General features: G+C 50.2%; 1 protein-coding gene across 4 annotated transcripts in view; it reads right to left on the bottom strand.

The window, feature by feature from the left end:
• Positions 1–27,370, bottom strand: part of SOGA1 (suppressor of glucose, autophagy associated 1) — a 71,841-nt gene that overhangs the window by 10,402 nt on the left and 34,069 nt on the right. For 2 of the 4 annotated variants that reach the window (XM_046678753.1, XM_046678754.1), the window contains exons 5-15: positions 22,466–22,528; positions 20,604–21,782; positions 18,748–18,888; positions 16,044–16,169; positions 14,796–15,026; positions 8,861–8,965; positions 7,726–7,893; positions 5,930–6,181; positions 4,550–4,621; positions 3,235–3,305; positions 486–1,830 (exon numbers count right to left, since the gene is read on the bottom strand). In XM_046678753.1, coding sequence (XP_046534709.1) covers positions 486–1,830; positions 3,235–3,305; positions 4,550–4,621; positions 5,930–6,181; positions 7,726–7,893; positions 8,861–8,965; positions 14,796–15,026; positions 16,044–16,169; positions 18,748–18,888; positions 20,604–21,782; positions 22,466–22,528 — 3,753 coding nt within the window. The remainder of the gene's footprint in view (positions 1–485; positions 1,831–3,234; positions 3,306–4,549; positions 4,622–5,929; positions 6,182–7,725; positions 7,894–8,860; positions 8,966–14,795; positions 15,027–16,043; positions 16,170–18,747; positions 18,889–20,603; positions 21,783–22,465; positions 22,529–27,370) is intronic. The other 2 variants (XM_046678755.1, XM_046678757.1) reach the window with 2 other exon arrangements.

Consider the following 27,370-nt stretch of genomic DNA (forward strand, 5'->3'; position numbering starts at 1 on the left):
GGGGCAGGGGTGTGGTGGTAAACGTTTAATAACCAGTTTTCCAGGAGAAAAGGGAGAAGCCCTGATTTGTAGCATTTGCCCATTTTTGGGATGTAAATCCTCCCACTGTGGCCAATCTCAAGGTCCCAACACGACGTCAGTGAACACAGAGATGCACACGATTGGCGCTCACAAAGCAAACGAGCCGGCTCCAGGACACCCCTGGGTGGCAGGAGAGAAGTGAGAACACCCTGTCACTGGAGGGGATGCTGGCAATCTCTGGTGTGTGGTGGCAAAGCAGCTAGGTAAGCCATGCTTACTAGTCTCTTGGTAATCAGACTATGGTCTGTTGTTCCAGGTCTGGGGCCTTCCAACCCCCATCCCAGACTAGCACAAGAACTTTTTGAAACACACGATCATATTCCCTGAGTGTGAAAACCAAAAGAGCTTGTACTTTATAAGCCAACGCCAGCTCCCAAGGAAAAGGGCAGACCCCACACACCTACCTCGTTGGGAAGGACCGTGGCTCCGTCTCCATCCCGGGGGACACCATCCTTCCCCACCTGGGGGAGCACGGAGAGTCTGGCCTCCTCGCTGCTGCCTGACTTGGCTGCCTTCTTGTTCAGGACCCTGGCCATGCCCTCTGGCTGATGGTAGCTGGCCGGGGACACAGGTTCCGGCTTCTTGGTGCTCTCCTCCCCTGCTGTCGAGGTAGGGCTTGGTGCCCGGCCACACACATTGCGGAAGAACTCCTGCACAATGCCGTACTTTGGAGGCTCGGGCTTGGCCCGGGCCTCGGACATGCCCAGTTTCCAGACGGACTCAGTGCTCCCTGAGTGCTCCACCACACTGAAGAGGCTGGACAGCCCGTCATTGATGTTCCTCAGTACGGGGCTGTCCCGCGTGGTGGTGGAGCGAGCCCAGGCCGAGCCGTTCTGCTTGCCCTGGTGCAGGTTCCACAGGCTGCGGTCCTTGGCGCTGTCCAGCTTGGACACGGACCGCCTCTGGAGCTTTGGCGAGCCATACTTGGGCGAGCAGCACGGGCGCTCGATGCGCGAGTGCACCTTGTCCAGGGAGGAGGAGATCTGCTTGCTGCGCACAGACACAAGCGAGGAGCTGCGGGGCGACCAGCTCTTACTGTGGAGGCTGCTGCGGGGTGGGTCAGTCTGCAGGCCCACGCTGACCGTGCGGATGGTCTGTGTGCCCACACTGGCCAGGCCCACCGTCTGGCTGGACGTGCTCTTCACTTTCCTCTCCAGCGAGCCCGAGCGCATGGCCTGGCGCACACAGTTGGTGATCTCCTTCATGTCGTCGCTCATGTTGCCTGACATCTCAAAGTCATGCAGGGCCGCTGGGAAGCCAGGCCCAGACGCCGAGGGGCTGGCCCCTGAGCCCCCGTCCAGGCGCTGCCGTGAGAAGTTGCAGAGCCACCGGCTGTAGGAGCTCTCGGCCAGCCCATCAGCCTCAGCTGACTCTTTGGGTTTGGCTGTGGTGAAGAGGAAGCCAGGCTCGATGATGATCTTACCCTCCCTGTCATGGACCACGGGCACGCCCAGGCGTCGGGCCACCGGGGGGCTGTAGTAGACGCGGATGCCCGTCTTGTCGGGAGCTGTGTAGCTGCGCTGCATCTGCCTCCCCGCGGGGTCCTGGCAGGCCAGGGCACCCAGGTGGCTGCAGTCCCGTGGTGAGAGCTGTTCCTGGGCATCCTTCTCTGGGTCCACTGGCTGGGTGCCCACAAAAGCAAAGGCAGGGTTGTTGGGCAGCTTCTTGCCCCGGGCACCTTCGCTGGCAAGGTAGGGAGAACAGTCAAGCAAACTTTCAAACTCAGACATGGAGGAAACAGATTTGGTCCTGGGAAGAGCAGAGGAGGAAGAGTGGTGTTAATGGAAGATAACATACACCCAAGCAGGCACTGGGGTCTTCCTCCCGGTCTGTGGGCTGCGGGAAGGCTGGGACCATGACTGTCCTGCTCACCTTGTGGAAGATGCTGTCAGTGCCCTGCCCCACATCCCCTCTGCGCTCACACCTACACACCCAGCATCGCACGCTCTGAGCACCTGCCATTCTCCACCTGAGGGCTTTTTTTCTGACTGCAGGAGCACACCTGGCCTCCACACAGAGGAAGCTAGAAATATCACTGAGTTTATGCCTAGACACGGCCCTTGACAAACAATGGGTGGGATTTGGGGGCTTGGTACCCAGCCTCCCCTTCCTTGGGCAGGAGAAGTCTGCATTGCATGTTGCACTCTGCTCTCAAGAGTTCCTCAGTGAAACTGAGCTCCAGTAGTCCACACATAACTTGGTTGATCTATAGATATAACCTGAACTTTTATTGGCTGCCTGGCCTCCCTTCTTTGCTTTCCCTTTACTGCCAGGTGTTTCCTGAAACCCCCTCCCAGATAAACCACTTGTACTCAGATTCTTGTCTCAGGGTTTGTTTTTGGGGGAACCCAAACTAAGACGCCAGTAATCCCTGACACAGACCTGGCCCACGTGTTGCCTGCTGACCGAAAGTGCACAACATATGTAAGTGCATCTGACATGGCAGACCATTCGGTCCTCCCATAACTCTAGCAGGAAGCTCCTGTTATCCCACTAGGTGCAGATGGGAAGTATTGCCTGAGGCCGCAGAGCTAGAAACAGCAGAGCCGGAATTCAAACCCACACTCTGACTCCACAGCCCGTCCTCCTTCCCCGGGGTCCGCCTGGCTTCTGGCTGCTCTCATGGCCCCACAGGGTGCTGCTGCCCTCAGTCCTTTCATGGGTTTCCTAATGGTGGGGACGTGGTCCTGACAGCCCTGGAGGTCTCCTTGGCCACAGCATGGGGCTGAGCCCTAAGGATGCTGCTCACTAATCCCAGGAATGGATGTCCAGCTCGAGTTCCTAACTCCAGGGACAGGAAGAAAGAACCCCAAAAGGAGCTAAAGAGTTTCTTTCCCAGCCAGGATATGCAGGAGCCCCATTTCCCATGCCCAGAATCAAACAAACAAAAAATCGCAGGCTGGAATTCCCATTGCCCCAAGCTTCCCGGCTCCTAGGTGGCTTGGGTTCTATGGAAACCATATCTCAGTGATCTCTGAACTCTGCTGGGGTGCTCAGGTGGGCACATGGGGCACCGGAGAGAAGAGAGGCAGAAGGGCGGGGCGGGCCTGCAGGGCGGAGCAGGGGCTGGAGGGCGGAGCAGGGCAGGGGCTGTGGAGAGGGGCAGGAGAGGGGCTCAGGGCTGAGAAGGCAGGGAGGAGAGGGTGCCAGCACCTCTTTAAGCTGGTTCCCCCAAGCTCAGCTTCAGAAACAGCCTCCTTGTCGTGGATCTTCTCACTGCGTGTCTGTCAAGGAAAAGAGACAGGGTTAGTTCTAGCCACCAGCACACTGAGGTAAGGTGAGAGGAGTTAGTGTGGGAGCTGCCCAAATCCCTACCCCTCAGTCTCCTTCTGTAGAGCGGCAACGATGTCAGCGCCCATCTAGAACGCACGTTGGTCAGTGTCTGGCTACAGTGCATCTAACCCCCTTTCCGTGTGATCCAGGCTTGGCCAATGGGAGCTCCAAGAGAGAACCCCAAGGAGAGATCCCCTTTAGAACTTACTCTGAATGTGGTGGCAACAACAAAGCACCCGTGGTGGCTGCTGTTCAGCTGACAGTGACTCAGGTCCCTGCTCTGCGCTTGTCTCACCCTGGTTCCAGAGCACAACCCCTGGGACCCACACCAGTCATCTGAACCTGCAGCACCAGCCCCCTTGTGCCCCTAATAAAATCCTCTCCTGGGGCTGGCCCAGTGGCGCAGCGGTTATGTCCCCACGCTCAGCTTCCACCACCCACGGTTCCCTGGTTAGGATCCCAGGCGCAGAGCTATGCCCAGCTTGTCAAGCCATGCCGTGGCAGGCGTCCCACATATAAAATAGAGGAAGATGAGCACAGATATTAGCTCAGGGCCAATCTTCCTAAAAAAAAAAAAAAAGAATCCTCTCCTGCCTCATTTTCCCAGAATCAGCTTTTGTTGCTTGCAACCAAATCTCCTAACACACCTCTTCCTCAGGCTGTCATGGGGATCACCTGAGACCATGCAAAGGTCCCGCGTGTTCACTGTTTAGTTACTCAGCATGTTGCTATATGGACAATGCACCTGAGGCTTAGGAGCAAACTTCACCTAATTGATCTCCACAACCAGGGCTGGGCTAAGGCAGAGAATGTGACCCTCATTTTACCACTGAGGCAACTGCGGCCCAGAGAGGGAGAGTGATTTGCCCAAGGTCACACAGCTATTTAGAGGCCCTCCTTTTCAGAAAGGCTACAAGTGGAACCAAGAGAGGGCAAGGGGCCTGGCCAAGAATACACAGAGAGACACCAGCCTTTCTCCCAGGCATGGAAGGATGGCGCTGACAGAGGGCCCTCCACAAGTCCCAAACCACAGGTGGAACCAAGGGCTAGAAACCCTTGGGTTGAGGAGCCCAAGGTGCGAGGGTATGACCTGTGGGTGGGGGTTAGCATGCTCCCTGTCACATCCTCCGCAAGTGAGGGACTTTCAGTGTAGCTGGGAGCCAAGAGCACATGGGCAGCCTGCCACCCCACTCACCTCTTTCCAGCTACTGTCCTGCTTCTCCAGGTCCGAGTGCTTCAGGACCCAGGGGTCAGCAGCCTTCTGCAGCTGGGCAAGGGTAAAGAGGGCGGGTGAGTGGTGGGCAAGGCTGGTGAGCAGGGCCCCGCTCTGTGCAGGGCCACTCCCCCAGCTCCGCTCTGCAGCCAAGGGGACCCAGATCCTTCCCTGCGGGCAGCAGCTCTGAGCCACCACCAAGGTGGATTTGGAAAATGACCATGAAAGCAGCTCCTCCAGACATCCTTATAGATGTCATTCTATCAGTCACAGTTATCGCTGTGTGAACGCACGCTGCAGTTCCTGGAACGGCTAGATCCGCTAAGCAGCACCTGAATCACATCGAGCGGTGTCTCCACACTCAGAAAGCTCACCAGCCGTTCAACTGCATGAGACCCGCCTCTACGCTCTGTCGTGAACAAGCCCTCTACGACAGAGGCACGAACATTATGATTCAATTAATGATATAAAAAATCTCTGGGAATATAAATTTAAATAGCAAGAAAGGGAGGAAGTGGATTGGAGCATGCTTTTGCAATATTTGGGTCTTATATAAAAAAGAAGTCCTGATCTATATAATTAAAATAAAAAGTAAAACTGGGGCCAGCCCAGTGGCACAGTGGTTAAGTGCACATGTTCCACTTCGGCGGCCCAGGGTTGGCTGGTTCGGATCCTGGGAGCGGACATGGCACTGCTTGGCACGCCATGCTGTGGTAGGTGTCCCACATATAAAGTAAGGAAGATGAGCATGGATGTTAGCTCATGGCCAGTCTTCCTCAGCAAAAGGAGGAGGATTGGCAGCAGATGTTAGCTCAGGGCTAATCTTCCTCAAAAAAAAAAGTAAAACAAAGGAAAAAGTCAATATAAAGAGTGGTACATAGTGGCCTGGTAAGTGGCAGCTGGGTGCATGTCGTAAACTGTTGTGAGGTGCAACAGTCAATGATTGTTTTTCCTATCCCCCCTCTTTTGGTTTGAGGACTCCAATTTTCCCATGGGGAACCACCCTTGGTTCTTCTGTTTTGGTTCCCGGGTTTTGGTAGGTGCTAGGGGTAGGCACATGACTCACACCTGGCCAATCAGAGCCTTGTTGGAAGGAAAAGGAAAAATTCCATTGTAATTGCTAAGCTGTAAGGATATGAGCACAAAACTAACAGTGGCCATATTTGAGGACAGCTTGCTTAAGAATAAAGCACAGAGGAAAGCAGCCTGAGAGACTGGCAAAGAGATAGACCCAGTCCCTAATGCATTCTCTGAGCACCTAGATCCAGCTATACCTGAAAGATACCCTACCCCTGAACATTTCCTACAGTGACCCCCCCCCCCTTTGTGGCTCAAGCCAATTTAGGCTGGGACAGGCCTCACCTGGCTCAGGCGGTTCTGCAGCTCCTTCACCTGCTGCTCCACCTGCTGCTTCTCACCCTGCAGCCGCTCCACCAGCTGCAGCTTCTCCTGGCTCCAGTTGCGCTCGCTGATCTGCAGCTGCCGCGTCAGCTCCATGACAGCGCTGTAGGACTCAGCCAGGAGGTGCTGCTGCTCCTCACGCTCCCTCTGCAGGGCTGCCTTCCAGTCGGGGCCCGCCCGCTCCCCAGCCCCCTTCCCAGCCTTCAGCTCCACCTGCAGAAGGAAAAGCAAACTGGGTGGCTAGCGCCAGGAGGCCCTTCCTCCATCCTTCCTTCTCGGGCACCAGCAGGGGGCAGGGGGAGAGAGCTCTCCTGGGAGGACCCCTCTCCCAGGAAGACTTCTCTGACCTCCCCAGTCAGAACGAACCCCTCCTCACAAGCAAGGCTCATGTGAAGTTCTTTCTACACACCGAAGGGCTTTTCAGGCATTATCTCAGTATTCTCACGAAAACTCGGCAAGATAACTACCATTTTCACTATCTTACAGGGGAGGAAGAGGTTAAGTTATTTGTCCCAGTTTACATAGCTACGAAACGGTGGAGGTTCCTCATTCTTGCTTCTCAGGAAACTTCTTCAACTCTAAGCAGCGGTACAGTTTACAGTTAGCAGGGGACATGCACACGCGGTCACGGAATGAATGTGTGTAGGGGTCACTCCAGTGTGATGGCTTTCCCGGCCCCAAACGTTGGGGTGGCAGGAGGTAAGCATGCGACCTCAAGAAGGAATGCACCCCACACCCCCAGGCTGCGGTCTGGGATGTTAACCCTCATGGGGCCACTCAGGTTCCCAGTGGGGAGGGGCGCCTGGAACGGCTGGCTGTGGGGGGGTGGCAGGAGCCGTGGACACTGTGAAGTGTGTGGATGGGGCAGGAGCTGTGGGGTCTGCAGGGAGGGTTAGGAAGAAAGAATGGTGGCACTGGGAAGCCGGAAGTCTGTGAGCATTGGGAAGAAGGTGAGACCACAGTCACAGGGAGCTGGGAGGGGCAGAGGTTTGGGGAGCGAAGGTCAGGTCTGTCACTTACCAGCTGGGTGACCTTGGGAAAGAAACTTAACTCCTCTATGCCTGTTCTGTCACCTGTCCAGTAGAGGTCATCAGGGTACCCATGTCCAAGGGGCTGTGATGCCCGGGAAGGAAGCTTGCAGCAGGGGCAGGCTGGAGGAAGCTGGGACCCAGAGTCGTGGCGAGGGGCAGGGGTGGGGTGGTCACAGCATTCTTTTGAGTGGCAGGAAGCCCACCCTCTCACTTTTCAGACCAGAGGGGGGCAGCAACCTGCCTCTAGGCACACAGCAGAGGCCTAATACCCAGGGCTCTTGGTTAAGGCTCCTTTGGTCATGCTGGGTTGCGGGGAGGGGCTCAGATAGCAGGGGGTTAAGGGATCCTTAAGAGGAGAGGAGGGAGTGAATGAGGACTGCAGGCAGCGGGAGTCTGCACATGCAGGGGAAGTAGGCCAGCAGGTACAGACAGGAATCTAAGCGTCTGGCCTCACCTGTGGGCACAGGTGCCTGTGATACCCCCGAGCCCCTTTGTCAGGCCCTCACCTTCCTTCCCCGGCCCAGTGACTCCCGGTCCCCACTATTTCTGGTTCCTTGCTGTGTGACTCTAGGCAAGTCTCTTGCTCACCCTGGGCCACAAGTTCAGGTGAATGGGTTCCTATGCTTCTAGAAGCATGGCTTGAGCATCCTGCTCCCAGACCCAACAGCTGATGGCTTGGCTGAGAGGCGAACAAGGGGGGAGGTCTCTGACAGGTGGGAGACTCACCTGGGCAGTATGGCTCTTGAGCTCTGCCCGCTCCGTCTCCCAGGTGGCCTTGGCCTTGGCAAACTGTTGCTGAAGCTCGGTCAGACCACGGCGTTCATCCCGGAGCAGCCAGCACAGCTCCTTCAGTGTCACCTTCATGTCGGCCAGTGTCTTGATGTACTCGTTGGGCTGCAGATGGGGGCAAGGCCTGGGTCAGGAGCTTTAGGAGGCCGGGGAGGGAAGCCCTCACCCAGCATCCCGCCCAGGACTCTGCTAGGCTTCAGGCAAGTCCCACGACCTCTCCGGGGTCATCTCACCCACAAAATGGGCATGACAAGCCCAGCCCTGGCCACCTCCTTTGCTGACATGCGCCCCAGCCTCACATAAACAAAAACCCCTGTGGTGACAGTGATAATTACTCAGCCTCAGTCTGAGCTGGGCCCCGGCTCCTTCAAAGCTCTGCAGGGCCTAGGCCCCGAGTCTGTATCCTTGCCCCAGACCTGCGTCTCTGACCCGCCATGGCAGACGGGAAGTCCAAACTGTGGACCCTCCCTGAACTCCTGAGTCAGTCTCGATTTTCTCTCCGTGGCCCTTGACCTTTCCCACCCATAGCCAAGCTCTCTGTGTGTGACCCTGCGAGCCTGACCCCACTGCTCTCTCTATCCCACGGCTGATTTGAGGGTTCCTGACTCCAGACCACAAGGCTCACGTCCCTCTTCATACGACCCCAGCCTGACGTCCTTACCCTCACTATGCACCTCAAGCTGCAGCCAATCCCAGAATACCTTGCCACACCTCTACACACATGGTTCCCTTGGGCCAGAATGGCCTTTTTCCTCATTCTCCATTAGCCAAGCTCCTATGCGTCCTTCAAAGCCCATCAGCTATGACCCCTTCTCTGTGATACTGACCCCTGCATTCCGAACAGAATTAACTGCTGTCTCGCCTGTGACCCCACAGTCCATCACCTGGCCCTCTGTCATTGCCCTGAGACGACTTACGAACCCCACAGCACTGAGCATCTGGGGCCAGTGACCAGGCAATAACCCTCTGCAGCTCCAGTGCCCAGTGCAAGATGGGTCAGAGAAGGCGGCAGGAAGTGATCACTAAACAAAGGAACAAACAGGAGAGGACTGGGAATGGGCTGAGAACGCACCGTGTTTTGGGTCCAGCTGTCCCCTGTGCAGGTCTTATTATCAGAATGCTGGGCATTTAACTCCTCTTCCTCCATTAGCAGGTACAGCTCTTTCATGCTATTCACCTATTTTTAAAAAACCACACTCAATAGGGGGTCGGATGGTGTCCTGCCTGGGGTCTGACCCTCAGGGGGAGGGGACTCAGGCTCGTGGCCCAGATAGAAAGGGGACTGCACAGCCAGGCAGGAAGAAAGATGGGGGTTTATGGCACAGGACGAACCACAGGCACCCCAGCTCAAACTTTCACTTTGACTCCTGGCATCGTTTAGGCCCAAGAGCACAGCTGGAGAGTCAGGCCCTTCTGGCCTCCCACACCATCTCTTCTGCCCCAAGGACCATGAGACATCCCCGAGAGCTACTCAGAAATAACCATGTTGCCAGGTGGGGTCAAGGTAGGCACTGTAGTTAGAATAAAAGGGCCACGGGCACCCCATAATTACAGATAAGGGCAACCAAAGGTTCAGGTGGACAGATGAGAGACTTCCTGGGAGAGAGAATTAGTTGCTGATGGATTCTAGACAAGAGTCCAGGGCCAGCCAAGGAGACCAGCATACAAACTCAGGATGGGAATGAAGCCACACCCTGACTGGTGTTCATTTATCGTTCATTCATTCATTCAACAAATATTTACTGAACACCTACCGTGCGCCAGGTCCTGTGTTCGGAGCTGGGGATACATCAGTGAGCAAGACAGACAAAACCCTGGCCCCCTTTAGCTTCCATTCCAGTAGCAGGAAAATAAACAAATAATAAGTGAAACGTATGAAATGTCATTAAATATATGGAATGTCACATAGTGATCAATGCTATGGAGAAAAAGAGAGCAGGGGAAGGAGCTAGGATGTGCTGTGCATAGGTGGTCAAGGAGGGCCTTGGAGAGAAGGTGATATTTGGGCAAAATTCTAAAGGAGGTAAGAGAATAAGCCATGTGACAACTTGCAGGGCGAGAATTCCAGGAAAGGGCACAGCAAGTGCAAAGGCCCTGAGGTAGGAACACATCCATTAGAGGAACTGCAAGAGAGCCAGGGAGGAAGTGAGAGAGGCCTGGGGAACAAGGCTGGTTGACCAGGCCACTGTAGGGACTTTGGCTTCTACTCTGGGGGAAATGGGAGCCAGGGCAGATTGTGAGCCGAGGAGTGACACCAACCTGACTTTCAGTTTCACAAGATCACTCTAGCTGCTGTGCTGAGTTACGTTATAGGATAGCAACAGAGCTCCATATTGCACAACTCTAGGGGGCACCAGCCACCTGAAGAACATGCTGCCTGGCACCTCCCTGCACCCTTTGGAATACAAGATGCGTGGTGGGCGGGTGCAAGGACCGAGGTAGGGAGACCAGTTAGGAGGCGATGGTGAGAATCCAGGCAGGAGGTGAGGATGGCTCAGGTGGGGAGGCGGGCAGAGCGGCTGCGTCAGCTTCTGCAGATTCTGGACAGGTTACCAGTGTGCAAGAAAGGCCATTTAAACCAGGAGCCTGGCTGAGCTCCCCGAGGGAGTAAGTGTAGGTAAAGCAGCAGCATGGTCCGAGGGCTGACTGTGCCGTGAAGAGTTCAGGACACGGAGAAAAGGAAGGTCCAGCCAAGGAGACCGAGAAGGAGCAACCAGTGAGGTGGACGGAAAACCAAGAGAGTGCGGTGTCCTAGAAACCAAATGACGAAGGGTTTCCGGGGTCAGGGCAGGCGCTGAAGCTGGGAAGCATGTCGGGGGGAGCAGGGTCCACATGAATAAGCACCCCAATTTCCATCCCTGGTCATAAGTATCTAAACATACAGACTTTTGATTATCTACATACACAGGTGCACTATTCCTTCTCTGACATTCTTGGGGTGAGGAGTGCTTGGAATTCAGAACTAATCAGGATTTAGAAAGATAATACGGTACCTACACCGTATATTGCATAACAGCCCCAGCCGAGTCCGGCATAACACCCCATGCTCAAGGACACCAATATTTCCCCTACAAACATATGAACTTTAACGTAAAATGGGATAAATAAAGGTTTTGCTGCCAAATGAATGTCAGAACAATTTTTTTCAACTGAGTTAGACACAAAAGAAGCTCTCAGTCAGAGCTTCTGGGTTTCAGAATTGAGGACAAGGAATCAAAGATCTTTATCTGTAGTAGAGTGGGGATAACAACTGTCTCCACATCAGAGGGTATTTGTACAAGCGAAATGCAATAATCCACGTAAAGCATTTAAGACAGTGCCCAGAACACTGTAAATACTCAACAGATGACGGTTATCCTTTAACAGAGTTTTAATTCTGCATGTGTGGACACACATATTCTTTAAAAGTATGAGGGTACATCGTTTATTATTTATATAGTTATGTATCTTTTATTAGGTATTTATATGTATTTCCATACACGTGTACTTTATATCATATTACATACAGTCACACGTTGCTTAATGACAAGGATACAGTCTGAGAAATGTGCCGTTAGGCGATTTTGTGATTGTGTGAACAGCACAGAGTGCACTGACACAAACTTAGACGGCATAGCCTACCACACACCCAGGCTGTATGGCACTAACCTTACGGGACCACCGCGGTCTGCAGTCCATCTTTGACTGAACCGTCGTTACGTGCCACGTGACTGCACATACGTGTATATATCTATTTTTACAATATATGTGGTTATCTTTATATCTTATTAATTGTGTCTATTTCAGTAAAGATTGTATATTTTTATTAATTATAGGTACATATATTATTTAATTTTCTATCCTTACATCTTATTTTTTTTCTAAAGTAAGTTTCTCTTCCTCTGTTACTCCAGTACATGGAAATGGCTAGAAAGATTTTCACTAAATATGGAGAGCTTGCTTGAAACAAAGTGACTTAAAATAAAGGCTATGTGGCCTACAGGCAATTCATTTTGGGGCGTGCGGGGAGCATCTTCCCTAGCTGCCAAAACCGGGCTTCGGCTATGGAAAAACAGTATAGTGGTTTCCCAAAAAATTTAAAATAGAACTGCCATATGATCCAGCAATCCCGCTTCTGGTTATATATCCAAAGGAAATCAAATCGGAATCTCAAAGCACTATTTGCACTCCCTCGTGTTCACTGCGGCATTATTCACAGTAGCCGAGATATGCAAACAACCTAAGTGTCTGTCTACAAATGAATGGATAAAGAAAATGTGATATACGCATGCAATGGAATATTATTCAGTCTTAAAAAAGAAGGAAATCCTGTCATTTGTGACAACATGGATGAACCTGGAGGACACTATGCTCAGTGAAATAAGCCAGACACAGAAAGATAAATACTGCAAGATCTCACTTATATGTAGAGTCTAAAAGAGTCAAACTCATAGAAGCAGAGAGTAGAATAGTGGTTGCCAGGGGCAGGGAGGAGGGGAAATGTGGAGATGTTAAACAAAGGGCACAAAGTTTCAGTTATGCAGGACAAGGAAGTTCTGGGGATCAAATGTACAGCCTGGTGACTACGATTAACAATTCTGCATTGCATTCTTGAAATTTGCTAAGAGAGTAAATCTTAAGTGTTCTTCCCACAAAGGAAAGAAGGAAGGAAGAAAGGAAATGGTAACTATGTGAAGTGATGGATATGTTAATTTGCTTGATTGAGGTGATCATTTCACAATGTATATATATATCAAAACATCAAGTTGTACACCTTAAATATATACAACTCTATATGTCAATTACCCATCAATAAAGCTGAAATAAAATGCAGCATATACACACAATGGAATATTATTCAGCCTTAAAAAAGAAGGAAATTCTGCAATATGTTACAACATGGATGAACACTGAAGACAGTATGCTAAGTGGAATAAGCCAGGCACAAAAGGACAAATACTGTATGATTCCACTTATATGAGGTACTGAGAGTAATCAAATTCACAGAGACAGAAAGTAGATGGGGCTGGCCTGGTAGCACAGTGGTTAAGTTCAGTGTGCTCCACTTCGGTGGCCTGGGGTTCACCAGTTCGGATCCCAGGCACAGACCTATGCACCACTTATCAAGCCATGCTGTGGCAGGCGTCCCACATATAAAATAGAGAAAGATGGGCACAGATGTTAGCTCAGGGCCAGTCTTCCTAAGCAAAAAGAGGAGGATTGGCAGTGGATGTTAGCTCAGGGCTAACCTTCCTCAAAAAAAAAGAAAGTGGAATGGTGGTTACCAGAGACTTGGGGGAGAAGGGGATGTGGAGTTAGTGTTTAACAGGTACAGAGTTTCAGTTTTACAAAATGAAAAGAGTTCTGGAGATGGATGGTGGACATGGTTGCACAACAATGTGACTATACTTAATGCCACTGAACTATAAACTTAAAAGTCATCCCGAGGCCCGTGTGGGACTGCCAAACAGGAGAGGCAAGTCCCATGTTTTCAAATGCCATGAGAGAGAGCAGGCAGTGGCTTCAAATGGGAGGCCCCAGGTGTCACAAAGGGTGATGCTCAAGGGGCAGCCAGGCTGGGCTTCTGAGCTGCTTCTCATGGGGGCACCTCTGTGTCAGATATTCCAGGGCAAGGGCAGAGGGAGTGGGTCCATTTAATAATGGTCAGTGACTCTCCCAAGAGGCCAGGGTGGCCTGGGAGAAGAACTGTGAGCCCCTCTGGGGGTGGGGGGAGGGGACTTTTGCTACAGATTCAGGTCTAACCATCACCCCCTGCTCCTGGGCCATTCGGGCTGCTCTGGGGGACCCCTGACAGGGTACCTGGGGACTTAGGAAGTGCCAGTGGGCCCCATCGGCTCTGGAAAGAGTAGCTTCAGCCAGAGGAGGGCCAAGCCTGGGTTAGACCAGAGACACCTGCACCTAAAAGGCCAAGGCCAAGGTGAGTGGTGCCAGCGCAGGTGGGTGTGACTGAGGTGTGACACCCTTACAGGCCCCCTTCTCCTAGCAGTGTTAACGTGCTACTGACGGAGGCAGGGGCTTTGAGGAACGACAAGGGTCCTGCACAGACTGAGGGAAAAAGGGCCATGGGAGCCCTTCCCAAGCTGCACACATTCCCAAAGCCACATCCCCTACTACCTGCACCATTGTTAGTGTTATAAGTCAACCTACTCTTCGTAGTTAAATAAACATATCTAAAAAAGGAAGTTGATATTATTACTAAAAACGGAAAGCCAGTACCCATTGCCATAAATCAAAGGTAACATTAGAAAAAAATAGGTATATTCATAAGTCAAAAATAAACAGCAATAAAAAAGAATGAAGTACTTCCACATGCAAAACATGGATGAATCTCAAAAAATTATACAGAGCAAAAGAAGCAGGCACAAAAGACTACACGCACTTATATGAAGTTGTAGGGTAAACCAAACTAACCCATGGTGTATGGAGTCCGAATAGTGCTGAGTGCTGGCATGGGCATACTGACTGGGGCACAAGGGAAATGTGCTCTGCTGTGATCTGGGGGGGGCTATACGGGTGTACACTGTAAAACTTCATCAGCTGTACACTTGAGACGTGTGCACTTTACTGTATGTAACGTATACCTTAAAAGAATAAAATAAAAAAACATTAATATATACTATATTGCATATAATGCGATGGCAACAAAACTAGATTATTAAATTCATTTAGATACTGTTGCCCGCTGAAGACTCTGAGCTTTGTTAAAAAGAGAAACCAACAAGTTTTAGGTGTTAAAGACCTACCAGCCCCCCAAGAGACTTTCTCCTGGTGAGGCCAGGACCAAGGCTGTCTTCTTCACCACGGTATCCCCAGCACCTGCCACAGAGCCCAGTAAAGAGCTGGTTCTCAACAGACGCTGAATGAGTGAATGGATGCAGGGATGGAAGCCTGCAAGCGGATGGCTCAAATATGAACCTTGGGGTTGTGTCAACGACAGCTGGGTGTCCCTCCGGTTCTCTCTCCCCCACCTCACCCCTACCCCAGACCCAGTCCCAGGGGACCCATACCTCAAGGAAGTCATCTCCCTCGCTGGGCAAAACCTTGCCCTGCCGCCAGCGCTTGAGGAACCACCTGAGCTTCATGAAGAGCAGCAGGAAGTTGTGCTTAAACTGCTGGGACTCCTGCACCAGCATGTTCTTCTCCTGGCTCCAGAATTTCTGCTCCAGCCTCCGCTGGAGGCTCAGACTCTGCAGCTCAAACTCCCGCCTCAGGAGCGCCCTCTGCTGGTCCTCCTTCAGCTGTGAGGGGGACAAGAGCATGAGAAACCCCAGCTGTCTTAGGGGGCGCTACCCCACCCCATTCCAGGCCTCACACCAGGGCAGAGAGGAAAATGTGGGTGGTGCCTGTTGGTGATCCCTGCCAGGGATTCCACTACTAGAAGCTCGTTCTGTTGAGATAAACAGTGCCCTCTGCCACTCCAGGGAAGAGAAACTCAGAAAAGCAGTAGCGATCACAGATACGAATCAGTGGAAGAGCTTGGGTTTGAACCCGGCTCTGATTACAAAAACCATGACATCACATAATAAGCACGTACTGGGTGTCAGTGTTTCACATGAACGCTCACATTTAATGAGGAACCTGAGGGTGAGCAATGATGGCAGGGAGGGGTGACTCACGTGGAGAGCAAAGGGCATGCTCGGAGTGAGGAAGGCTGAGAATATGCACTATCCTAGGAAGCAAGGCACTGTCACGGCTACGAGGGAGCCAGAGACCTGGGTTAGAACCCCAGCCCCACCTCACCCTGGATGTGCAACCCTGGGCAAAGCACTTCGGCTCTCTGGGCATCAGTTTCCCCATTTGTAAAATGGGGACACCACATAGGGGAAGACACGAGAATTAAAGGACATAATGTGTGGAAAGCGCATTGCACAGCCCTGACATACAGTAAGGGCTTAATAAATGCTTTCTTTAGCAGGAGTATCAACTTGATTACCAGCCAAGCCTATGGCCTTTCTGCTATAAGTTTTCAGCTCTGACGGGGGCAATTTTTCATAGATGGGCAACTGAGGCCCAGAGAGGAGAAAGGATTGGCCTGAGGCCAAACAGCCAGTCAATGACAAGCCCAGAATGCCAGCCCAGTGCAGCTAATACACAATCACAAGCACAGTAACACCCCATGATCACAAGGGACGGGAAGATTTGAGTTTCCCTGACATTCTTGCCTTCTGAAGACCCGTGGACATCTAAGGTTTCTGCCTTCAGTTCAGGGAAGAGGGGTGGGAGTAGGTGCAGGGAGGGTACTGGGCACCACCCACCTGGACCATCTTCTGGTTGAAGGTGTCGGCCTCCTCTTTCCGGAGCTGCCGCTCCTGGGAGAGCTGCTCTTGCAACCCCCGAAGGCTGTCGTGGGCCTCGGCCAGCACCAGCTGCAGCTCCTTGATCTGGGGTATGGATGAGGGACACAGATAATGAGGAGGGAGCGACCAGGAGGAGGACAGGGGCGGCCGGCAAAGAACGAGAGCAGTAGGGTAGCAACAGCAGTAAGTCAGACCCGAGCTGTCCTCCAAGTACGAATGGGGCACCATGGCTGTCCCCACCTCCGTGGGCTGTCACGACAATTAAACAAAACAGTGCACATCCAATCTAGCTATTATCATTTTAACTTGATAACTTCTCTCTTTGCAATTTATTAGAAGAAAATAATATACTGTGAAAACTAAGCTTGATCCACAAAGATATTGTCTCATTGTTTATAATTGCAAAAATTTACAAACAACTTAGATGATAAATGATGGGGATGAATATACGTGTTTAATAGGTCTATAGATATATAAAAATCTATTCAACTGTACACTTAAGGATAGTTTCCTCTATTGTATGTATATTATTATATTATACTTCAATAACAAATGAAAACAAAAGATACACCTCAACAGAAGAACATAAAGGACACGGACACACACACACTAAATGTTAACAGTGGTTACCTATGTGATGATCTTGTGATCTTGACTCTCTTCTTTATATCTTTATACAATACTGCCTAGGGATTTTGTTGTAGTTATTTGTCTATAATGACTATTAATAAAATCTTTAAGAAAAAGACCATAAAACTATATTTTCAGGGAAGTTGTGTTTTAAGTATTTGTAGCTAAACAGGCAAAACTAATCTACTCTGTTAAAAGAGGTGACCAGAAGGGGACACAGGGGGCTCCCAGGAGCAGGTCATGCTGTTTATTGATGTGCTTGCTGATTACACAGGAGTGTTCGGTTTGTGAAATTATTTGAGGCGTGCACTTACAATATGAGCACTTTTCTGTACATATGCTATACTTCAATTAAAAATTTTTTTTAACTATTTCTAGTAACAGAGGGAAATTTTTATGCTGTCATGTTAAGCAGGAAAAAAAAAGGAAACGTCAGTTCCAACTCCTACATAAAACCTTCCCGGGCATGGCAAGATGTCCCTCTGCGAAAAAAACGCAAACATTTATTATCTGGCCAATACCATGGAAATTTGGCAATGGAAGGCACTCTGACTTGAGGTTTATCTTACAAGTCTGTTTTGTACTAAAAATTCTTACAGCGTGAGATACTATCTGTTACATCTGATGTTCTCCTTGAACTCAGTGCCCAACACAGTGCCTGGCAAAATGTAACTGCTCAGGGCCAGCCTGGTGGTGCAGCGGTTAAGTGTGCACGTTCTGCCTTCCGGCGTCCCGGGGTTCGCCGGTTCGGATCCCAGGTGTGGACATGGCACCGCTTGGCAAAAGCCATGCCGTGGTAGGCATCCCACATATAAAACAGAGGAAGATGGGCATGGATGTTAGCTCAGGGCCAGTCTTCCTCAGCAAAAAGAGGAGGATTGGCAGTAGTTAGCTCAGGGCTAATCTTCCTCAAAAAAAGAAAAAAAATGTAACTGCTCAATAAAGAGTGGTTGAATGAAACTAATTGAACACACAATGGAAATTATTTTCTCCACAGATGAGCTGGCCTATTTCCTTTCCTCAGAAAAGGAGAACTAAGTGTCACATGATTTTTCCCCTTTTTGCCATGGCTGCTAAGAAACTCAGACCACTTAGACAGTTTGATCCATCAGCTTCAAGGGAGCTTCTCCCCCTGCACAGTTGCAGACTGGCCATCCTGGGACCACAAAGTTGCCTTCCCAGGGATGCTCAGAAGCAAAGGGTGCTCAGGTCGGGGTACACACAGGGGTCTCCATGGTTGAGGAATCTCAGGGAGGCCCCACCCAGTCCATAGGAGCCTTTTCTTGCTTCAGGTTCATTATGAAGAGCTGGGGCGGGGCTCAATAGGCTTGGGAGGAGCTCAGAACCACCCAGAATTCCTGAAGGACCAGAGAATCCTAGCAATTCTTCTCCAGCTACACTGACTCTAATCCTCCCACGTTACAGATGGGCGAGCTGCAGCCAGAAAGTGAGAACATGTCCAAGGCCACAGCCACAGTGGTAGGTCCCTTGAGGCCCAGTGATGTGTCATCATCATCTTCCTCATCCTCATCCAAAATGAAAAAGGTGTGAAGCTAAGGCTTTTCATGCATTTAATCCTTTCAACAATCCTATGAGGGATCACTTTTATTTTAAAGGTGAGAAACTGAGGATCAGAGAGATAAAGTGACTTATCTAAGATCTAACAGCCAGTTTATAGTGGATCCACAATTTGAACCCAGTCAGCCTGACTGTGGAGACTGCTGCCAACTGCTACATAAATTAGTGGTTCCATTAAATGACGTAAATTATTGAATCCCCAGTGGAATTTAGTATAAGAAAAAAATTCAATTTTTTCAAATGAGTTTATAAGCTTCTTTTTATCAGGCCAAGAGAAAGGCCCAAACTTCCTTGTTTCCCTTTTTGCCCTGCCTTCCAGGAAGCTTGGAACCAAATGGAATACTTGAAACCCATATCACCACCACCTAAGATTCCCCACGGATCACTCTGCTTTTGGGAAGCCCCAGCCTCTCTCCTCCTACCCACCCACCTGCCTGCTCAGGCCTAGGCCCACCTCAGAGGCGTAGGAGTCATTGTCTTCAGCTCGGTAAGGCCTGAAGCTCCGGCTGGGGTCAGGCTTGGAGTCCAAGTCACCAGTGCGGAAGGCTTCTCGTATCCTGGGCTCCCATTCCGGCAGGTCCCTGAAGTCAGGCGGCTGCACCCAGAGGCACAGGCAGAAGAGACCAAAGGTAACTATGGGGAGGGGCCCCAGGGGTCCCAGGAGCAGCCCCCAACCCAGGCCTCTGGGCTCCATAAGAGGCTCTGATGACCCCACTGAGGGCTGGGACGTAGGTGGATTCACCTCAGGAGCCCAGACCCAGCCCTGGCTAGGGCAGTGCAAGCACTCGGTGGACGTCTGTTGAGAGGATGAATGACGAGGTAAGCAGAGAGTGAAAACACCGATTCTGTGCATGTCTGTCTTGTACACAAACCCTCTGAGGCAGTCTCAACTGTCCTACCACATGTGCAGCCCCAGCTCATTCCTACCTGAGAACCAAGAGGGCGACCTAACATGGGGCAGTCTGCCCACTTAGAAAAGCAAGATGAAGCCAGATCAACAGGACACTGGGTAAAGAAATACTGGCACAATTACACTGTGCAGTTGTGAAAAAGAGCTAAATCTCTCTGGATAGACATGGAAAGACCCTCCCATTGCTCTCAGGGTGAAGGTCAAACCTCCCAGGGTTCTCTGCAGTCCAGCCTCGCACCTTCTCTTAGTCCCTGGACACACCGCGCTCCTTCTGGCCGTGATGAATTCACACAGGCTGTTCCCTCTGCTCAGAACACTCTTTCCCATCCTTCAGATCTCAGGTCAGCTCAGAGTTCTTCTCTGACCCAGGGTCAAGTTCTTTGTTCATAGAACCAAGTACCTTTCCTTCAGAGCCCCCATCTCAGTTTATAATTTCACATTCATTGCACAATATTTTGAGGAACATCTCTCTTCCCCACTCTATAGGGTGGGGGGCAGGAATCCTATCTGTTTTTGCTCACCATGGCACCTCCAGCCTGAGCACAAAAAGTATATGAACTATAAGCACACCATCATAAGTAAATGAGCAAATAGACACATTACACGAGAAAAATCAGTTGTGTGGTGACAGTTATAACATAAGACAATTTGGGTGAAAAAAACAAATATATGAGAGTATATGTAGAGAAAGATTTAGAAGAGCATGCTGTGATGATGAAATATTCTACATCTCCACTACTTGACACACGCAACTACTGAGCACTTGAAATGTGGCTCAATTTTCAATTGTATGTAATTTTTATTGATTTAAATTTAAGTAGCCACACGTGGCTAGCAGCCACCATATTGGCCAGCACTGCTCCAGTTGTCACCAGCGGTACCTCAGGGAGTGGGAAGCCGCGAGGAGGAGGCTTCATCTTTCTACTTCAGGCCCTTCTGAAACTCTTCGAATGGTTACAGACTACTTTGGCAATAAGGCCTTTTTTCAGGACAAGTGCATTTGCTATTTTCATTTTTCTAAGTTAGATTTTACTGACATCAAGGCTGGAAGTTCATTATGTTTAGAAAGCCAAGTTTCTTGCCTTTGCACAGGACCTGAGCGAAACTTTTTTTTTTTAATAATACTCGTTTTAAAAAACAAAATCACAAAAGAAACAAGAAAAGAAGAAAGAACAACTGGACAAAAAGATAGGGCCTCGGAACCAACCCCTATATCTATGGACAGTAAATAAGTGAACCAGGCATTTTCACATACCAACTAGGGGTAGACTGGCACAGAGGTTAGCTTAGCGACAATCTTCCTCAAGCAAAAAGTGGAAGATTAGCAACAGATGTTAGCTCAGGGTCAATCTTCCTCACTGAAAATAAAAGTAATAGGGCCTGTGACTGGGACATCTTACCTGGAAGTCTGAGCCAAGGTCTTTGGCCCGGAGAATCTCCTTGGAAGGTCCCTGGGAGCCCAAGGAGGGCAGTGATGAGAAGGGCTCTGGCTGCTCCTTGGCAGAACTCCCGAGGACCATGTCCGCCTTCCGTGTGAAGGCATTGAGCTCCTGCTGGAGCATGCTCAGCCGCACCAGGATGGCATGGATGAGCTTGGTGTCCCTGGGACCCTCGCTGTTGTCAGGGGCCTCATGCAGCCGAAAGTCAGCACACTCATTGTCCAGATACAGGCGGAGGCCAGCTGAGAAGCCATTGGCATCAGCCACCAGGACGTCGATGGCCTTGCTGACCAGGGCTGCCTGCTCCCTTAGTCCAGGCAGCGCCTCAGCCTCCCTGGCTCTGCAGAGCCGGGCAGCATGGGGTCCGTGGGCCTCGTCCAGGGCAGTGGGCACGCACTGGGCAGAGTCGCCTGCCTCGGCATCCGTCTCCAGCATCGGCCGCGTGCTCTGGCAGGAGGCAAGATCACAGCGCTGGAGGTTGGAGAGCAGCACGCGGTTCTCATACTGGAGCTTCTTGACCTTGCCACTGAGCTCGCCGATCTGCAGTTTGGCAGCCGCCAGCTCCTCCTGCGAGGGCTCGCTGAGCACGGAGCAGCTGTCCTCTGACAGCGTCACGTCCAGCTCGTGCTCCGAGCGGTACTTGGCCAGCTCGGTCAGCAGCAGCTTGTTCTGGTCCTCAAGCTCGGCCGAGGAGCGCCGGAGCAGCTCCGCCTCCTCCTCCACGAACTGCAGGTGCCGCCGCAGCTCTGCCAGGCTCTCCCCGCACTCGCTGCCCCCCATGGCGAAGGCCAGGCGTGCCTCCGGGCCCCCACAGCCGCCACCATGATCCTTCATGTCGTCCATCTCGGCCCGCAGGCCCCGGTTCTCCACCTCCAGCTCCACGATGCGGCGGCTCAGCAGGTTGGCTTCCTCCTCCACCAGCTTCAGATGCACCTTCAGCTCGGTCTCCCGCGAGTGGGGCGCATCAGCCAGCTCCTCAGCCGACAGGGCACTGTCCAGATCGCCGTAGAGCGAGCGGTACTTGAGCAGCTCCTCCTTCATGCTGTCGTTCTCCTTGGCTAGCTTGGTAAGCTTCTTGCACATGAGGGCTGACTCCTCCTTTGCAAAGTGCAGCTGACACTTCAGGTCTGCGCTGTCCTCCTGGAACCAATGGGCACAAGGACAGACACAACCCAAGACGCTTAGTGTTGGGGGCCCAATACCAGCCGTAGCATTCCCGGGAGCACTAACTATGTGCTGGGGACACAGGAGTGAATCAGCCACAGCCCTGACCCTCAAGGAGTTGGGGGTTCAGAGCAGAAGCAGAGAGGGGGACATGAATATTGCACCAAGGATGGAGCACCACACATAGCCTGGGAAGTCCAGGAGGGCTTCCTGGAGTAGGTGACATTCTGCCAGGGTGACTATTGCTGCTACTGCCACCAACTACCATTAATACTACAGTTTGCTCACCCATAAAATGGGGTAATAACACTCCTTCCTCAACCAGCCTTGGGGAGGATTAAATGAGATAATGTATGAAAAGTGCCTGGCACCCTGACAATCCAGTACCACTAGAGGCTAACTGGATTCCAGGCCTGGCCTGTCTACATACAGCACTTTATCTACCCGAGCCTGAGAACCATCGGCTCAGGGCATGGTTTTGGGAAGTGAAGTGGCCAGCAAAGCTAAGAAAATGAACAAGGGGAGCATGGGGTAGAGGCTGGGGAGGGGTGGGCACCTCTGGGGACTCCTCAGGCCACTTGGAGTTAGGCCTCGGGCCTTAAGACTAAAACCTGCCATTGGGGTCTGCACCGGGGGCGGTGGGGGCTGCCAGGCAGTACCTGCACCGAAGGCTTCTTGTCTGTCTTCCCCAGGGAGCGGGTTCCTCTTTTCTTCAAGGAATGCTGGAGGAAGATTAAGAAACTGAACTGGAAGCTCATGACGGTGATGTGCATCCAAAGAGCAGTGAGATGCCTAGGGCTCCGCCGAGGGTCCCCTGCCCAGCCCAGCCCAGCCCTGCCCAGCCCACCCCAGCCCAGGCCTTGACCAGCACCAACTGCTGAGCAGGAGGAGCTCTCAAGACCACTCAGTGGGCTGCACATGGGGAACAGGCCAGAAGCACTTGAGATGATTCTGAAAACACCTGCCCGGGGGCCCTCTCCTCCCTCCCACCCCCACATTGTGATCCAGTTGGCCTGAGCCAAGAACCAGAAATCTAGGTTTCTCTTCTTGTTTGTCTTTCACTCATTCACGAAAGATTTCCTGAGCACCTATTATGTGCCAGGCATAGTGAGGTGTAGAGTACACAGCAGGGACAAGGACAGACATGGTACTTGGGGAGGATGCTGTGGTGCTCTGCCCAGACCCCTCTTCAGGACTGGGGCACTCATTCACCCAGCGAAGACCCCAAACTGAGTCCCCCTCCCGAGGATGGCCATTGGCTGAGGGCAGCCACCTCATCCAAGGTCATGTGCCCTCCCTGGGGGAGCTCACATCCAATGACTGGTCCATGCCCCCTCATCTCAACTCGGGACAGTGCTAAACGGCCATCCAGCTCCAGGGCTCCCCTGGGATGGGCTGAGGACATTGGTGTGAATGCTCCTCACTTCAGCTTCTCCCTCTGCCTCAATTCCTGATGGTGTTATTCCCAAGGAGACTCCTCCATAAGCCTGTGCATGCAGAACTCCATCTCAGAGGGAATCCTGTCCTCATGGAACTAGTTTTCTAGCGGGGACTTTAATTCAGAAGGAATACTAATAAACAAAATAAAAATGGGTGTAACAAACCATACAATTTAAATTGTAAAAGTTTTCATGCAGATTGAAAATAAGGCTATCATAGGGCCAGCCCAGTGGCGCAGCGGTTAAGTGTACACATTCCGCTTTGGCGGCCCGGGGTTCACTGGTTTGGATCCTGAGTGTGCACATAACACCACTTGGCAAAAGCCATGCTGTGGTAGGCATCCCACATACAAAGAAGAGGAAGATGAGCATGGATGTTAGCTCAGGGCCAGTCTTCCTCAGCAAAAAGAGGAGGATTGGCAGCAGATGTTAGCTCAGGGCTAACCTTCCCCCCCAAAAAAAGAAAAGAAGGCTATCATAATAATCATGATTCAAAACTCCAGAAGTGATAGGGGGAAGACATTTGATTAGATAAGCAAATTCTACATGGAAAAAAAAGATACCCTAAGAAAAGTAAAAACATAAATGACAAACTGGGAAAAAAACATGCAGTTTTTACTCTGACAAAGGGTTGACATCCTAAATATATAAAGAGCTTCAAAAAATAGAGAACAAAAAGGCCAACGAACCTATAGAAAAATGGGCTAGAGACATGAACAATAGTTTACAGGCAGAGAAAGGTAACTGGCTCTCAACCCCAGGAAGATGCTCCACTCTATTCACGATAGAGAAATGCTGATTAAAGCTACACCGAGATACCATTTCTCACCTATCAGACTGGCAAAAATCCAAACATCTGAGAACATATTCTGCTGGAGAAGCTATGGAGAAACAGTACCCTGACATATCACCGGCAAGAATGCAAAACGACACAAGCCCTGTGGAGGGGAATTTGAGGGACTGTAACAACAATCATTCCTGAAGTTTCTCCATGTTTAAAAAAGTCACTCAGTCCATCGAACACTTCTTCTCATGAGAGGGGTGATTCATGTTAGTGGTGAATAAAACCACACTTAGGTTGCTTTTGACTTTTCAAGTTGGGCGGGTATTTTTTGAGAATGCTCCCAGGTGGTTGAATACACACACTCCCCACCCCACCTCTCACACCCCATCCCTGAAGGTGAGAACCACCCATCTAATCCAAGCCCCACTTTACTGAGGGCACAAGAGAGGTCTCACAGCAAATCCACCGCTGACCTGGGACCAGTTCTCGACACAGCTCTTCATCTAGTTCCAAAGACTTGGAAGGAGAAAATGTGCCCTCTTGGATGCGGGCCAGAGTGGAGCCAGCACAGGGGTTCTCCACCGGGGTGGCATCAGAATTACCTGGGGGAACTTAAAAAAAAACTGCGGCCCAAGGTCCCACCCTCAGAGATTCTGATATAATTGGGCCTGGGTCGGTCCCAGGCATCACTATTTTTAAATAGCTTCCCAGGTGATTCTACTGGGCAGCCCAGGTTGGAACCACAAAGCCAGGGAAGGACTCCAGCTGGGCTCTTAAGTATATCTTAAAGCCTGATCAAATCCTAAAGAGAACTTTTGAAATGCAAACGAGGCAGGAAGGCTGAGGCTGATATTTCAGACACTGGGTGCCAAGAGCAGGGAGCCAGTATTTGAGAAGGCTGACCTGGGATCTTTCAAAAGCAAGGAGGAAAGAGTAGGGAATGGGGTGAGAGGCACAAACAAGGCCTCCACAGAGAGCCCCTCCCACAAATGGGGCCAGGAAAGGGGGGCTTAGAGGGAGACCCCCACGTGGGGAGGTGAGGTCAGATGGTCAGCTCTGGGCCTGCTTAGCACAAGCTGAGTGGCCTCAGCTGGGAGCTGAACTCTGGGAACCCCCCAACACTGAGTTTATGATCCTGGGTGAACCCCTTCCTCTCTCTGAAACTCCATTTTATCATCTACAAAACCGAGCTATGGATTAGATGACCACAGCCTCTTCAAGCATTGTGGACTCCCTGGAGGAGGCAAGTTGGATGGCAGGAAGGGGAGCCAGGGGTTTCCAAAGGCACTGAGAGGTCCCAGCCATCACATATAAATGAATGAGATAATATAAAGCCTAAAGCCACTAAAAAGGACAGAGGGATACACTAATAACGAAGTAGCAGAAAGAGAAATTAAGAATACAATCCCATTTACAATTGCAACAAAAAGAATAAAATACTAGGAATAAACTTAACCAAAGAGGTGAAAGATCTGTACACTGAAAACTATAAAACACTGTTGAAAGAAACTGAAGAAGACACAAAGAAATAGAAAGATATTCTGTGATCTCGGACTGGAAGAATTAACATAGTTAAAATGTCCACACTTCCTAAAGCAATCTACAGATTCAGTGCAATCCCTGTCAAAGTTCCAACAACATTTTTCACAGAAATAGAACAAAGAATCCTAAAATTTACATGGAACAACAAAAGACCCCAAATAGCCAAAGGAATCCTGAGAAAAAAGAACAAAGCTGGAGGTATCACACTCCCTGATTTCAAAATACAGTGCAAAGTGATAGCAGCCAAAACAGCACTGTACTTGCACAAAAACAGATACACAGATCAACAGAACAGTATCAAGAGCTTGGAAATAAACCCACACATCTATGGACAGCTAATTTTGAATAAGGGAGCCAAGAACATACAATGGAGAAAGGAAAGTCTCTTCAATACGTGGTGTTGGGAAAACTGGACTGCGACAGGCAAAAGAATGAAAATAGACCATTATCTTACACCATACACAAGACCTGAAACCATGAAACTTCCAGAAGAAAACATAGGCAATATGCTCTTAGACATCGGTCTTAGCAGCATATTGTCAAGTAGCATGTCTGACCCAGCAAGGCAAACAACAGAAAAAATAAACAAATGCGACTACATCAAACTAAAAAGCTACTGCACAGCAAAGGAAACCATCAACAAAATGAAAAGATAACCTAACAATTGGGAGAAGATATTTGCCAACCATCTATACGATAAGGGGTTAATATCCAAAATATACAAAGAACTCATACATCTCAACATCAAAAAAACTAACAACCCAATTTAAAAATGGGCAAAAGATCTGAACAGACATTTCTCCAACAGGCACATGAAAAGATGTTCAACATCATTAACTATCAGGGAAATGCAAATCAAAACTAAAATGAGACATCACCTCACACCCGTCAGAATGGCTATAATTAACGAGACAGGAAACAACAAGCGTTGGAGAGGATGTAGAGAGAAGGGAACTCCCATACACTGCTGGTGGGAGTGCAAACTGCCGCAGCCACTATGGAAAACAGGATGGAGAGTCCTCAAAAAATTAAGAATAGAACTACCAAACGATCCAGCTATTCTATTGCTGGGTATTTATCCAAAGAACGTGATAGCACAAATGCGTAAAGACACATGCACCCCTATGTTTATTGCAGCAGTATTCTCAATAGCCAAGATTTGGAAGCAACCAAGATGCCCATCAAGGGACGAATGGATAAAGAAGATGTGGTATATATACACAATGGAATACTACTCAGCCATAAGAAATGATGAAATTCAGCCATTTGTGACAACATGGATGGACCTTGAGGGTATTACACTAAGCGAAATAAGTCAGAGGGAGAAAGTCAAATATCGTATGATCTCACTCATAAGTAGAGGGTAAAAACAACAACAAACAAACACATGGAGACAAAGATCGGATTGGTCTTTACCAGAAGGGAAGAGGGGAGGGTGGAGAGCAAAAGGAGTGACTAGGCACATGTGTGTGGTGATGGACTGTAATTAGTCTTTGGGTGGTGAACATGATGTAATCTACACAGAAATCGAAATATAATGACATACACCTAAAATTTATGTAATGTTATAAACCAATGTTACTACAATAAAAAATAAATTTAAAAAATTTAAAAATAATTTTTAAAAAGGACAGAGGTGGAGTGAGATTCACTGACATGGTAAAGTCTAAGGAAGAAAGAAACCTACAAAACAAAACCTGCAACCCAAATGTCCACCAACCAATGGATGGATAAACAAAATGTAGCATGTCCACCCAAGGGAATACGATTCAGCCAGAGAAAGGAATGAAGTCCTGACA

Source organism: Equus quagga, chromosome 12 (genome assembly GCF_021613505.1).
Source record: "Equus quagga isolate Etosha38 chromosome 12, UCLA_HA_Equagga_1.0, whole genome shotgun sequence".
Lineage (NCBI taxonomy): Eukaryota > Metazoa > Chordata > Mammalia > Perissodactyla > Equidae > Equus > Equus quagga.